This window comes from Jaculus jaculus, chromosome 8 (assembly GCF_020740685.1).
Source record: "Jaculus jaculus isolate mJacJac1 chromosome 8, mJacJac1.mat.Y.cur, whole genome shotgun sequence".
Classification (NCBI taxonomy): Eukaryota; Metazoa; Chordata; class Mammalia; order Rodentia; family Dipodidae; genus Jaculus; species Jaculus jaculus.
The window spans coordinates 92,915,525-92,931,193 of NC_059109.1; the positions used below are offsets into that span (position 1 = coordinate 92,915,525).

Consider the following 15,669-nt stretch of genomic DNA (forward strand, 5'->3'; position numbering starts at 1 on the left):
TTAATGTGCTTTACTCAAAGGTATTGATGTCAATGTTAATGTCATCCAAAACACACCTTCACTGAACCATCTGGAATAACTTCAAGTCACCCATAAAACTAACTGTTACACAGGTAAATATTATGATCCCATGCTATAGATGGGCATGGTAATGCTCAGAGAAGTGATTTGGCACTAACTGGCAGTTTATTATGGGACACCTGCACTCTATCAAAGAGGTTTTGTTTTCTAAAGCCCAGGTGTCCTCACTAAATATATTGTCTTTCAAGTTAATGGGTTTTAATTGTGCAGAAATAGACATGAGTGCCAACATCACACTAAAAGAAGTATTTAGTGAAAGTGGCTGTATATTTTATAGGTCTCACTGGTGAACATTTATGAAAGATGATGGTCCAGTGTAATGAGGAGGGTGCCTGTCACAATAAACATTTATTTCAAACAAGCAGGGAACATTGTCTTTCATAAGCTAGTATCAGTTATCTTTCACAATATCTGGCTATGGCTCCATCCTGTCCGTTCTTGATGTCAGCAGTTGAATTTAAGACTACTATTTCTTACCCAAAATATAAGCTCTGGTTCTTCAAGCATCTGCGTCTAACCAGTCCAACAAAGGAGCCCTGGTTCCCATTTTAAGAACTTCTCGGTTACCGATCAAATAAAACTGAAGGCTTGGGCTATTAAAGATTATTTCCAGATGAGTTTCAACTACCCTTCCAGCCACCATTTTAACCCTTCACTGTGAACAATAGTCAGGTTAGACTTGCTGCTAGGACCCTTCATAGGATCAGTCTTGGGATTGCTTTGTAACTTTGTTATTTAGGCCTTTGTTTACACGTTTCTCAGCAGGTGAGCTGCTGTCTGCTGATGCCAGTTCAGCCTATCCTTCCATTTCTCAAAGAACTTTTATGATCCAGCCAGCAGCCACTCCCCTTCCCCAGCTGGAATGGAATTAAGAGGCTGGAGAGATGGCTGGAGTTCCTATGAAGTGGCTAGAGGTCATGGCGCACCCATTCTCATTCTCTGTGTGTCTGATAAGTAAATAAATTTTAAAAACGTATTTTTAAAGAATGCAATTAAGGTTCACAGTTTTAGATACCGGATGATTGCTCGCTCATCTTCGTACTGTTCTTATGAGTCCAAAAAGCGGGATGAAAACGGTACCTGAAAAGGAGCCCCCAAAGTCAAATGCAACATGTCTGTCACTCCTGGAGGTTGCCCTGTAGCCTGCAAATACAGGTTCTCAATAAATGCTCGATACATGAAGTGCTGGGAAAATGAGAGGAGGAAACTGCAACTGATGTGGGACTAAAAGGTGAAGATGCCTCCTAGTGAGGGAATCACGGCTCCAGAACCCTAGCCCACTACCCACTGGCCCTAGGAAAGTTCAAGCACTGCGCATGCTCCATATCCAGTGCGGCCTCCGGGCGCGCCGCCCCGCCCCTCCCGGCGCTCGGGCGCGCGCGGTCTCCGGGAGCGTGCCCTGCGTGCGGGTGCCCGCCTAGCCCGCGGGGCGCCGGATCCCTGAGTGCCCGGCTGGGGCCGGTGGAGCGGGCACCGGTCGGCGGTGGTGAGCGGCGGCGGCGTGGGAGACGACGAGGAGCGCGGGCGGTGAGTGCGGGTGCGGCGGGCGGGCTGGAGCCTCCGCGCGTGCGCAGCGTCGGGCGGCCGGGCCGGGTCGAGCGCCCGGAGGCTGGCCGGGGTGGCGGAGCCCTGCGGGGTGGGACGTGGCCCACGGGCGGGAGGCCGGCCTCGGGCGGGGAGGTGCCGCGGCTCCGGGGGACTCCCGGGCTTGGCTGTGCAGGCGCCGGCCGGCCGGCGCGCGGGCGTCCCGGGAGGGTTGGGGTGCTCCGGGCAGGGTGCCGCGGGGCCGGGCCGCACGCAGCCGCGGGAACCGGGCGTGGGACGAAGCGAGTCCGCCCCGGGCCGACGGCCGCTCGGGCGGGCGCCGTGGACCACACCGCCGGGCTGGGGAGGGCGCGGAGGGGGCGCGCCCGGGCGGGCGCCTGGCCGGAGGCGGTGGCGGCCGCGCCCCTCTCCACGCCCCGGAGGCACGCGGCGGCGTGCGCCTGCAAACTTGCCCCAACTAACTTTATGCAGGCGTCGACTGCGGGGTAGCGGGAGCAGGTCCGATCACCAGGGACTCGGGGGGCACGGGCACCCCAGGTCTGCCCAGCCGGGGTCCCCGCAGGGCCACAGCGGCCCGGGAGTGGTGGGTTATCGTGGGGGTCGTTTTCCTGCGGATGCTGCCGCGCGTCCTCTGACTTCGGAGTAGCTTTCGTAGCTCATTTGCTCTCAGAATTTCAGACGATGAAGTTTGTGAGGATGATTTGCTTTCCTAGGGAAGAAAGACCTGGACTGCCTGATCTTTTTTTGTCTCAAAGAAAGTATTGTTAGGGCGTGCCCACCATTTCTATGGGTCAAGCCTTGCACTGTCTTGGGTGTGCTTACCGAAAACTAGCTGATTCTATTACTTAAGAAAAAAAAAAAAATCAAAGGAGATTATTGTGTTGTGTTTTGTCCTATTTGAAATTTTCCCAGCCACCGCTGCAAATTCTCCAGAACAGTAGTTCCCCATTAACTCTCACAGGACACACGTTGCGGAGTTTTAAACCTCACCGTGCCCAGTTTGCACCCAAGACCAGTCATGGTATATGCGTATTTGTTGAGCATCTCTGGGGAATTCGTACCTGCTGCAGAGTTCACAGACCATTGGTTTTATACAAGAAAACCAAGACTTAAGTTTTCCAAAATACATTCAGTTCATAATTGTTGGGATGAAACTCTAGTTCATTATTCCGGGTCAGGAGCACACAAAGGGTTGTTTATTTCCCAGTGGGAGGGAAGGAAACGTCTTTAAGAGCTCAAACTTTGGCTGAACTATGACTCTAATACCCAGAACATTGGTGGTTTGATTTTCTGTTGGCGTTTCTAACGCGTTGTCTTTGACCTTTGATCGCAACCACGGGCTAAGCCCTTTTAAAACTTTCCCTTCATTCCTCTCAGCCCTCTCTAGGTCCTCCTTTTTGCCGTACCCCAGCCTCTGGGGGAATATCCCTTAAGCTTCAGGTGGAGTATCTAAAGGGTTACCACGGGTTCCCATAGCAACGAGTCCTCCCAGGGAAGTGGGCGGGTTCTCCTGCCATTTGGTTTCTAAATAATAACTCTTCCCTTATGGAAGATTTTGAATCACCCTTTTCAGTTCTTTGGCCTCGTTGCATGTAAGGGCGAGCTCATTCAAGTTCCAGTTTTTCTTCCCAAGATAATTACAGAGTTATATACTAATGCATGGAGGGATACTGGTTGCAAGTACATTTTTTTCCCCCAGAGTGCTTGCTCATGTGTCCCCAGTCCTTCTCGTGAGTCATCTGTCCCCAATTAATTTGTTGACTAAAGTTCCAAACTGAGTTTGATTCAGTTTTGTTCCTAATTTTCTTTGCACACACAATCTTAGAATTGTATGCTGCATTTTTCTAAAGTCCTAAAACAGTTTCTGTTTAAGCAATTTTTAAGTAAGTATGCTGCAACCATGCAAAACAGTGAGTTTTTGATAATTTGTGGACCAAAAAGTGCTATCAGCTGTTTCAGTGGCTTTGTTCCTCGAAGGTGCTCCCAGATTCTTTACAAAAAGTTAAACCCTTGTAACTTTACCCTTTAAATAACAAAGGAAAGCCTCCAGTCTAAGCATTCACGCACTTTTTCTTTTTCCAAACACATATCCAAAGATCATTCATTCTTTTATGCTTAGAAGACTTCTGTAGCCATGTGATTCCATTTACTTTGGATGAGACTTTAGGACTGTTCTGAATAAAGTAGATTGGAAATTTGTTGTCTGGTTCAGGCTTTGTAAAATACATATTTTATTTATTTGAGAGGGAGAAAGAGGGAGGGATGGAGGGAGGGAGAGAGAGAGAAAGAGAATAGACATACCAGGACCTCTAGCCACTGGAAATAAATTCCAGAGGCATGTGCCCCTTTGTACATCTGGTTTACCTGGGTCCTGGAGAATCGAAACAGGATCCTTTAGCTTTGTGGGCAAATGCCTTAACCACTAAGCAATCTCTCCAGCCCCTGGTTTAGGCTATTGTTTGTATTTTAAGTCCTTCAAACTTACTGTATAAGTAGTCTGAGTTCAGCCAATTCTAATACACCATTAGAGTTCTGGAGATTCTGAAGTTTAGTGATTTTTCTCTTATCAGTATCTCTTGTCTCTGGATACTACTGTTAATCTGCTATCAAGCAAATTCTGCAGGGTGGCTGTTAGCATTTACTGTAGGGAGGAGGTGATGGTAGACAGTTTCTTTAATGGACCCTGTTGTTCCAGCAGTAACTCTGTAGTGCTAAGATCGTTTTCTTACCTAATGGAAAAGACCCCTTTCCATCACACATCAAGAAATCACCATGAAGACTTCTTGAGATAGTGCCTCTCAGCCTGATTATCCAGTGACATAAATCTTGAAATGAGCATTAATGTGCAGTCAATGATAGGTCCTTTTTAAAGATTGGTTGCAGCTGTAGCTGAGAATTTCTATTATTTCCAGGATTTTTAGCATTTTAACGTACAAAGGACTTACCCTTATTGTAGACATTTGGGAATTACTGAAACAAATATTAAGAAAAAAAAACTCAAGAGTCATATCCCCTAGTGGATATCAGTCCACTCTCAGTGGATTGATTTAGTTGTGGGCTCTTTTTGTTTGTCTGTATAAACTAACTTTGAAGCAAAGTTGGCCTTTACATTTAAATATAAATATATATATATATATTTTACTTATTAGAGAGAGAAAGAGTGAAAGACACCAGAGCCTCTAGCCACTGCAGACAAACTCCAGACACATGCACCACCGTGTGCATCTGGATTATGTGGATACTGGGAAATTGAACTTAGGTCCTTAGGTTTCACAGACAAGTGCCTTAACTGCTAAGCCATCTCTCCAGCCCTGTGTTTACATTTTTGATTTTGAGACAGTCTCACTGTTTAGCTCAAGTTGACTGGGAATGCACCATGTTGTCTAGGAACTCATAGAGAGCCTCCTGAGTGCTGAGATTATGTAAAAAGTTTGCTCATGAATCCTTGGAAAATAGATTTCTTTTGTATGGACACATTATATGTTGGTACCATCATTTCCCTCCTCCCTGTCCTCTCTCTACTGAGGGCCCATCTCAGTGAGGTTGCTGAAATTCTCCATGAAGTTGTGAGTTTTGCATTGTAAAAGCAGAAGTCAGTCATTGGGGGAGGGGAAGAATGCCTCTGGGTGTACCCTCCTCGGCCTGTGGTTCTTACAATCTTTCCACCTCCTCTTCCACAAAATTCCCTGAGCCATGTTGGGTGTATTTTAAGTCTATTCACTGTTACACTTTCTGGAGCTTCTGGATTTCTGCTTCGGTATATGTTGAATACCCTCAGCGTCTGTCACCTTCAACTCTGGTGCCGATTGTCAGGCTCACCATGGAGTCTGCACTTTCTTCATCTTGATGATGTACGTATGCTCATATAATTGGCTAGTTTTCTATGATTTATTTCCATTTTAAAAATTACATCTTCATTGGCTGAGAACATGGTATTAAATTCTCAGGTTGCAAAGCCTTGATTGGCCAGTTGCTGGATGACCTTAATTACCTAATTCTTTAATCTCCTTTCTTGGGATCAGGTTAACTGCCTGTCTGATCAAGTCTTAGGGAGATGGAATGAACTAACTAGAGTAAGGCCAGCAGGGCTTGCAAAGGATGGCAGGCACAGTCAGACCAGTGGAGCTGAGATGGCAAATTGTGGCTGGAAGTGCCTGTGATTGGGTGGATTGACCTCTGTAGAATCCTAACAGCAAGTGTTAAGATTTGGCTGAAGGAAACAAAATTCCTTTCCAGTCTGATTAAAAAGGTCTGAATGACCATTTATGTCCCTCAATAGAAACAAAAGGCACTCTACAGATGGTCTTTGCCAAAGAAACAAAGGTCAACAGGACCAGGCATTTTTAGTTCTGTGGTCTCACCTGCAGAATTGTCAAAATAAGATAGCAGACTTAACATACACATCCAATTCCATTCTTTCCATAACTCTACCAGAGCAACAGTAGGAGATTTTTGTAGGTGACACAAAGACCCATAAACTTAAAAGAGCAGCAGAGAAAACTGTAGCAGGATCATCAAAGTAGAAAGAAGATGGTGTCAACTGTCTTAGCCAAAATGAGAGTTAACGATAGGCCTCTGCAGCCATGAAAGGTCACCGGGCCCCAGGATTCTACAGAAGTCAATTCACCCAATCTTGATGCTTTTGTAATTTGTTCATTGAATTGACTATTGCTGTGTTAAGTGGGCTGTTGGCTTGCCTATTTTATTGCTGGCTCTTCCTCTAAGAGCTTGAAGCGTACTGTCTTGGGCTTCCTACATATGTCACTTGTGTCTACTTCTTTCTTATATACCTTTTATCAGGGCAGATTACACTAGAGGTAGTGTTCTGTAATATTGGGAAATTCTTCCTGGAACATTATTAAATAGTAATGGTGTTGGTATACAAACCTGTATCATTTCATAACAGGTAAAAGTGTAACCCCGTATTGACTTTTATCATAGCTCTACATCAGAACAAAAGGAATGTATCCTTTTATTTAACCAATTTATCTAACTTTAGTTTTGTAAAGGATGGCAAATGGATATGAATGAATGGCCCCTGGCATCCATATCTATAGTCATCAATGGTTTGAAATGAATAACTCAGAATCCCAAATAATATCAGCTTGGATCAAACCCTTCCCTGTGAAAAGTTCTTTAGAAAAGTTAGATTTATGGGAAGGATGAAACATAATGTATTCAGTGCATAATTATAATCACATTTTCCTGTTTGAGTCAATCACCACAGCTTTTTTGTTTTTGTTTTATTTATTTATTTTGAGGTAGGGTCTCAGCCTGGCTTCGATTTCATAGTCATCTGTCTAGCTCTGCCCCTAAAGTGCTGGGATTAAAGGGGTGCCCTACCACAACCAGGTCTTTTTTGAAAGAAAAGTATTCTAAGTTGCTAATTTCAAACCTTAACTGTTGAAAATATTTGATGTAATTGGTCATCCCCTCTTTAATGATTCATTTTCTGCACTAGATTTTTGAGTTCACCGCATACACTAGCTATTTCTCTCCCATAACTTTGGCCTGTTGTTTTTCTCCTTTCAGTTTTTTTTTTTTTTAATGTATACTGGTTGTTTTTTTTTTTTAAACTCTCGAATGGGCCAAGGTTCAGTTCCTGCCTCATGCAGATGGTCACAAGACTTAATTTAATAGTTTGTAGAACTCCCAGATGTATATTGCTCAAGTGCTTTAACTGTGTTACCCTAAACTTAAAAGATAATCTCAACAGGACCTGAATTGAACGTCTGTTTTTTGTCTGTAAATGTGTTCCACCCAAAGCTCAACACATATCCCAGGTTATTTCTTCTGAAATGACTAGAATCACGTTGTCTTCTTCCTTATTCTGCATCTGGGGCTATCAGCCAGTCCCACTGTGTTCCTTTCAGAAATGTGTCCAGAGTTGAGCCTTCAGAATAAATCAGTAATTTAACTACTTCCCCCACTTCTGCCATAAACATCTTTGTCTCAGTCACTATCGGCTCTTGACTGGACTGCTTCCATGGCTTCCTGAGATGAGATAGTCTTTCTTCTTCAGCTTTTCATTTTCAGCATAAGAGTGAAGTCAAGCATCTCTGTCTTGTCTCCCTTCTCTCTCTCTCTCTTCTCTCTCCTCTCCTTTTCTGGTGGTATCTGGGGCTTATTCCCAAGGACTTCACACATGCCTGGCAAGTATTCCACCATCCTCTAATCCCAAAGTGATCTTTGTAAACTATAAGTTAGCATTTGCATCAAACCCTACAGTGACCTTGCACAACACTCAGAGAAAAGGCCAGATTCTTATGATTCACAAAGCCTGACATGGTCCTGTTTCCAGTAACTCGGACCTTTTCTCCCATATCTCTTTGAATTGCCACTTTCTCTGCATCTACTTTTGTATTTAGAAATCTCTGGATAGAGAAGGGCTTAGTATACAGAGATTTAAAGTGTAATAGCAGCTGAAGGCCAGTTAGTCTAGCACTATGTGAGTCAGTGCTGGACAAGCAAAACTGTGTTATGTACCTTTATTAGTGGAAAATGGAGGGCAATGCTGAGGTTAATACAGTGCAGTTACATATGCAGTGCATGTCTAAGAATTATCTATATTCTTAGAAACGTATAAATACATAAAGTTCTCAATAGGGGATATAGTGGGAAGCTATTAAAAATGGTGAGAAGTGCCTCCTTGTGCTGAGGATACAGACAGGCTCAGGGTCCGCGGAGTTGCTGGCAGCTGTTGCTAGCTCTTATAAAGTGCACCTCAGCCCCTCCCCATGCCCTGACTTTGTAGACAAGGGTGTCTGGCATTGTGCTCCCTGAATTGTGCTCCCTCCCTTCCTGTGGTTCCCTTATTTTCCCTCTTTGGTGCTGTGCAAATAAGACTGATAAATGCTTGAACCTGGAGGTGGTTGAGTGGACTGGCATATTAATGTGGCCAGCAGTGGAGGGAGAATACATATATGTGGTCATGACTGGTCTGGGACAGACATTCCTACCACTTCCCCAGATGACTTCAGCACAAATATAATAAATACTGTGTAGCTTCTTTATTTGAATTTGATTTCTAGTTTGTTTCCTTAAATTCAGAGTATTTCTGTGAAATCAGCTCATGCTTACCCTCAGGTTTGGTTGCTTAAGCAAGTATTTTCTCTTCCCATTGCCATGAGCACCTCTCACAGTCCTTTGGTTAGCAGATGGTTCTGGCAGGTCATTAGAATCACCCAAGCAGGGTGTACTTGGCCATAAGAAGGGTGATTTCTTTAAAGTTAATTGCCATATGGAATCTAAAATCACATACCATTGAACTTTTTGTACTTCTATTATACTAACCATCTGTTGGATGCTCTGGTACCTTGGATCTTTTACGAATGTACTATTTTGCTAATCTTTGTCTCTTTTTAAAGCCAGTGCTTGTTTCTGCACTGTAATTAATTGTTATTAGAAAACAGTAATTCACTGCACTAGGCAAGTCTTTTAGATGTTGCCACTTTTTATCATATGATATAAAAAAATTATCTTGATGTCATACCACTACACTCATCACAACAGCAGTTAACATTGGGAAGCTGTCAGGCTCATGCTATCCTAATCAAGGTTTCCAAAATTCTAATTTTTGTTTGGAGACTTGCATCTCATCATGAGCAGTAAATACTGTCAGTTTTCCTTGAAATGACAGGCTCACTTCATGTTGAGAAACTATCTGCCAGATAGCTAACTGAATAAGAACATTGCTGTTCTCTTGAGGAGCAATGGTTTGATTTGCACAGGTTACACAAATGCTCTCTCTCTAGGCAGCCATTCTATTTCATTTTCATCAGAAATGCCTCATGCAGGTTTGTTATTTTCCATGACACAGAATATTAAAAAGGTATGTACTCAAGGGTTGAATTTTAATAAAATCAACAACTTTTGTTGTTCTATCTTCCAGAAATTGCCCATGAAACAGTTCATTGATTATCACAAAGAAATGCCTGGCAGCTAATCTGCACTGACCCAGGTTGTGTCCTCACTTGCCTGGGTTCCCATCATCCCTCAGCAGAAATGGGAAAAGTGGAGTGACTTGATGTGCTGTCTGTCCTTCAGTATGTCTGCTCTCCAAGACTCAGGCTCCACTGAGCTGACCTTCAGCTGGCTATGCAGAAATTGTGAAAAGAAACTCCCAGACGCAGGCTATGGAGCAGTTCTTTCATTTTGGAGCTCCTGGAGCTTTTAGTTACGCATGGCTAATACCAGATGTTACAGGAATCCTGTCACTTGGCCTACTTCAAATACTTCCTTAAGCAGTACTATTCAGACGTGCCTAAAATGCTTGATACTTCTAAATCAAACAGGCTCACACCACCTTCCAAAAGAGGTAAAACCAAGAGAATTATATTGCAAAATATAAGCAGTTTTAAAATTCTACTAAAATAAAATTTTTATTATGATTTTAAGACAAGTTGTTTATCTTTTCAACCAAGCTAATAGTTGTTTCACACCATTGCTGGTGGTAAGAATTTTGTTTCATAAACCTAGCAGCCTAACAAGAGCCTGTCCAGTCATGGCCGAAGTATTCAGTGGTGCCTCCTGTCCCATTTGCCCTCTATCCACTGTTGGAAGGAGACTCAGACAGGAGTTCCAAATCTTTCTTTTTCTTTTCTCTTTTTTTCTTTTGTTTTCTTTTCTCTCCTCAACCTTCTCTTCCTAACTGATTGCTCTTAACATAGGACACTGACTTCAGCAGTGTACTGTTCTCCTTGTGTTTTGGTCTGCAGTCATCTGAATGAGACATTACCCATCCTACCAATGTGCTTGTTTGCTTGTTTAGTGACCGCCCTAGCCACACAAGCCCATTTTATTACTTTGTTTGAAGACTGGGTGTGTCTAATGTAGTGGAAATTCATCCATTCAGGGTTAAGTACAGATGAAACACATTTCAGAGCCACATAAAAAGTCTTTTTAATTATCCATTTTTGGGGGGTTATTCATATGACTGCTTTCCTCCTTTCATGTGAATCACTGAGAATTTATCATCTTTTCCAGCTCATTAAATCACTAAAATTCTCTACTGGTGCTATAAATAAATATGCCAGGCCAAAAATTGAGGTTGGTTGATAAAAGCAGCTTTGTCCCGGTAAGTGATCCTAGTCCTGGTTAACCCCACACTTCCCTGTGAGCACCTATGTTGCATTAAGCTGTAGACTTCACATGACGCAGAACCTTACTTTGAGCACATGTAGAGGCTTGCTTTAAGTTGCGCTTTAGTGTTTTCAGTTGTATTAGCTATGCAGTGAATGTTGTATCATAAGCTACATTTGTGCTAGGACACGTTCGGGAGAGCCTCAGGACACATTTAATAACAGCTGTGTAGGTTCTTTGCCACAGCACCCAGTTACAGCTTGCAACAGGGACGACGGAAAACTTTGTAGACTGTAGTTTTAGACTAGATCCTGTGATCATTTGTACTCCAGATACAATTCAGAATGCTAATGGGATTTGAAAGTGTTAGCCTTGAACCTTCCTTTATGTAACCAACTAATACCAGGTGTGCAGGTATGGCTTGTAGAGATGTGAGATGCATCACTTGGTGAAAAGCCTCTCCACAGGTGACATAAGGCAAGGCAGGATGCAAAGTACTCCCATGATCCATGATCCATAGATCTGCAAGTGGCCAGAAACCTCCCTGCTGAGGTATCTGTCCTATGGAGTGTATTGTGAAGGACATGGAAAGCTTTTGATAGTTATGTTTAGAGGAAAGAAAGGACTGTGAGGATGACAGGAAAACAATGGAGCAATGTGAGGAATAAAGAGGACCAAAGACCCAATAGTGAGGGGGCCAGAATAAAGTCATAGACATCCAAAATGCACTGCAAGCATGTGGCTTCCCTTTGAGAAAAGAGAATTTCTTCTGTTCTTCCTGAATAGCTAGCTGTATGGTGTGCACTGGGCATGCAGGAGAGTCCACCCTCTTTAGGATTAGCATCCCAACAGGGGAGTGAAGATCTGGCCAGGTGCCACTTAGCAAACATTGCCTTTTGTTTCCATTGTTGATGTTATTTTAAGTTTTACTTGAGGGTATTACTCAGGGCAAACATTGATGTCAACCAGGTCTCCACTAGGTCCATCGCACCATGTCTTAGTTGTACATTTGGATCTGTTTCTAGATGCTGTCCCTTAGTCTTGTTCCGGTTGTCACCATTGCTGTGGACCTCCTACGCAGCTGTTACCTGTGCAGAAATGGCAGTTTCTCCTTTTGTTAGTAAGAATAATTAAGGATGTGATATTGAGTTGCCCCTCCCAGGATATACTTAGACTTTAGTGCTTTCTGCTGCTCCTTGCAAGTATAGTCTGCAGATAGCCTGTAGTTATGTGATGATGATTAGAGAAACCCAGACGTAAGAACAGGTTTCCTGAATAGTCCTGACTTTAAAAGTGAGATATATTTTAGAATCATGTTATGAACACTTACACATTCTATCTTAAACTTCTGGGTAGTTCAAGAGCTGTATTGTTTACCTAGCTTTTGTACTTATAGCTTCCAGAGGAGAAAAATACTACTGTAAATTGTAAATAGCTAATACCTAACTGTTGAATACAGATCTGTTACTGTCGGCAATGGCATCTCAGAGGAACAAGTAAAGTTCATTTGCTATTTAAAAAAAAAAAAAAAAAAACTAGCTTACATACACTATCTCTTAATTATAAAAAATAAAGGCTTTGTCTATTGTTAGAATTTAACTTGTTTTAAATACATTATTTTCCTAGTTCTGACCTACAAAATCACGTTAAGGATAGAAACTCCTCAGCATCTTTTCCTGTTGCAGTAGCATTGGAGGTGGAAAAAAAAGGAGAATGTTATCATTGCCCAGTTGTTTCCTGGGACACATGGAGTCTGGATACTGCCAGATGTTGACGCAGCAGTGTACCCTTCTATCATGTTGACACTTAAAAGTAACGTAAACCAGTTTTGAATTTGGAGCTAAATCAGGTTTCACTTTGATTTTTGCCAGAAGTTGGTTTCTCTAATAACCTGACACAGGCTAAATCTGCATGAAACTTTTGTTAGGCTATAGTGCTAATAACTTTAGTAATGCCTGCATATTTTTTATTTCATTTGGAGACATCTGTTCCAGAGAAGGTGTGCTAAAATTTAATGTTAGCCAGGCATGATAGTGTGAGTCTGTGATCTTAGCACTCAGGAGACTGAGGCAGGAGGATTGCCATGAATTTGAGGCCAGTTTGAACTTTGTAGCATGAAATTGTCTCAAAAAATAAAATTAAATTAAATAAAAAAGAAAAAGTGGATGAAAAGAAAGGAAACTGAATGTAGATGTGGCTTATTATTTCAGAGGTACTTGTGTATTTTCCCTAGTAGAATCTCAGAGGCCAACCACTTAGCTATACATAATGTGTCATTTGCCTAAAATTATGATATTTTATTTTAACCATGTTCATTATAAAAATGAAGGAGACATTTCATTAAATACTAATTAACTGATACCATGTGGATGTGTGTATAACAGTGGTTAAAATATAAAATTGTAACTCTTGTTTTTTATGTGGTTTTGCTAAAAATATAAAACATATTTTGAAAAGGTCTTGCTGTCCTTGCCTCAAAACATTCAAAATAATAAGGTAGTTCCTGTCATTTTGGTGTTTTGGTGTGGTGGAAGATGGGTAAATAGAAGGATCAGAAAACAGCATTTGTTTCTAAAAACTCTTGAATAGCACACATTTAGGTAACTTGTATATGGGAATCTTGCTTTTTAAAGGTTTTTCACGAAGGGTTATGTGTGCTGGGAAACTTAGGCCACAGCAGATTTGAAACCTCACTAATAATAGGGACTACCATAAAATATCTGGTGGTTTGGGAATCGAATAATCTGGCTTCTTTGTTCACATCCCATGTGCTCACTGGAAGAGGGTGGCTTTCCTAGCCCAAGTAGAGCAGGATGTTAAGTAGGTCAGTGACCTGGGCTTTGGACATCATGTCTGCTCTGATCATGGATGTTCTTGGAGATTATCCTCCTAATACCAGGAGGGAAATAAGCCAAAGGAAACAGCCATCTTTGGGATTTTTTTTTTTTTTTGACTGAAAAACATTATTTTTTTCCTCTGTCATCTAAAGCAGACAGGTGACCTGGAGAACACCACAGGAGTGACTGGATGGGGTTGTTCCAAGTTGGCCATTCCCAGTAGGATTAAAGCCTCTGCTGGGTCAGAACCGTCTCCTTCAGAGTTTGAGCAAGTCCGTTTTGCTTTGCATACATTGTTTAAAAGTAATTAATAAGAGTTCCATTCATAGATGTGTATTATATATCATATATTAGACACAGAGAAAAAGACATGTGGGTTATCATAATGATTTTTGGACTGAGGAGATATCTTATTGGGTAAAGTGCTTGCCATGCACCAGCACCCACTTAAAACCCTGACATGATGTGAATGTAATCCCAGCACTGGGGAAGTAGAGGATCCCTGGGCTCATTGGCTAGGCAGTCTCGTTTAATTGGTGAGCTCTGTAAGTTCAATATGAGATACTGCCTTATTAAATGAGGTATAGAGAGTACTAAGAAAGACACCTGGCCTTGACCTCTGGCCGCAACACAGGCACATACTGTACACATGAATACCACACACACAGGCCAAAAAATAATAATGTTGCTCACGTTTAGACTGATATTTTATTTTCAAACATTTATTTTATTTATTTATTTGAGAGAAAGAGGCAGATAGCGAATAAGAGAGAGAGAGAGAATAGGTGTGCCGGGGCCTCTAGCCACTGCAACAAACTCCAGATGCATGTGCCACCTGTGCATCTGGCTTACAAGGATCCTGGGGAATTGAATCTGGATCCTTTTGCTTTGCAGGCAAGTGCCTTAACCACTAAGCAGTCTCCCCAGCCCTAAATTGATATTTTAATGTAGATTCTATTTATTGGAAAGTACACAGTGTCATCTAACGACATACTTTGCTTCTAGTTTATATTTTACATGACATTGTTATAAACTCATCTTAGATTAACAAGTGTCTTTAGCAGATACTACCCAGATTTAACAGGCTTCTACTAGTTACTTTTATGTAGAAATATAACTGTGTACTGTGGGTAAATATTAGAAATAGATATGTTAATGCTGGAAATTTGACCGGGCTGGCAGTGAAAGTTCTCATTCTGAGATTTCATCTAGATTTTCTATATCTGTGGTTGTCATAGCAGCAGTCTCAATGGAGAATTGTGATTATATACTTTATCAAATGACTACATGATGAAAGCTCAATTATTCTAATGCAGCCCAGCCAGAATGCTAAGCCATCATCCGGCCTAGTTAAGGGAATAATTAACCAACCTAAAGAAGAGGTTCCTTTCTCTTTACTACATTATATACATTTTGCTTTATTTTACTGGATTGCAAGGTACCATTAGTTGTAAGACATGCTATTATTTTATGTAGAACTAAAAGGAAAAAGGCCTAAAGGTTATGATCATTATATACTATCAATTTCAGTGATATTACACTCTATGGGTATTTATGGGAAAACTTAATAAAACATGACACACATAGCAAGTTTTAGTTTGATAGTGGTCATAATTATAATGTTAAATTATAATGGAAACTATATTAAATGAACATTTCCACCCAATATGTCAGTTGTTTAATCCTAGAGACATAGAGAATAAATTTACTACAAAAATCATTAAGAGTACATAAAACTTAACAGCTGATTAACTTATCTTAACTTTTTTTTTTTTTTTTTTTTTTTTTTGAGGTAGGGTTGCATTCCAGCCCAGACTGACTTGGAATTCCCTATGTAGTCTCAGGGTGGCCTCGAACTCACAGCAATCCTCCTACCTCTGCCTCCTGAGTGGTGGGGTAAAAGGCATATACCCGCATGCCTGGGTAGCTATCCTACCTTTACAGAAGAATATTCATTTAAATAGCAACCTCTAAAGTATCTCATAATAAACTTAAGTACTTCATTTCAAGGTAATTTCATTTAATATATAAAATAATTTGTGATGTAGTTGTTTAGTATTCTAAATAAAGTGTACACTGAGATGGTATGTTTTAAAGGCTGTAATTATCAAATATGTTAAGTGCC

At 41.6% G+C, this 15,669-nt stretch overlaps 1 protein-coding gene across 2 annotated transcripts in view; it reads left to right on the top strand.

The window, feature by feature from the left end:
* Positions 1-1,496: 1,496 nt before the first annotated feature.
* Btbd3 (BTB domain containing 3) overlaps positions 1,497-15,669 on the top strand; it is a 29,683-nt gene continuing 15,510 nt past the window's right edge. Inside the window, exon 1 of one of the 2 annotated variants that reach the window (XM_045156475.1) lies at positions 1,497-1,608. Coding sequence is in view for 1 of the 2 variants with exons in the window: in XM_045156474.1 (XP_045012409.1) it covers positions 9,823-9,943 (121 nt within the window). In the remaining variant the exon portion in view is untranslated. Of the gene's footprint in view, positions 1,609-9,663; positions 9,944-15,669 lie in introns of those variants that run through there. The other variant, XM_045156474.1, reaches the window with a different exon arrangement.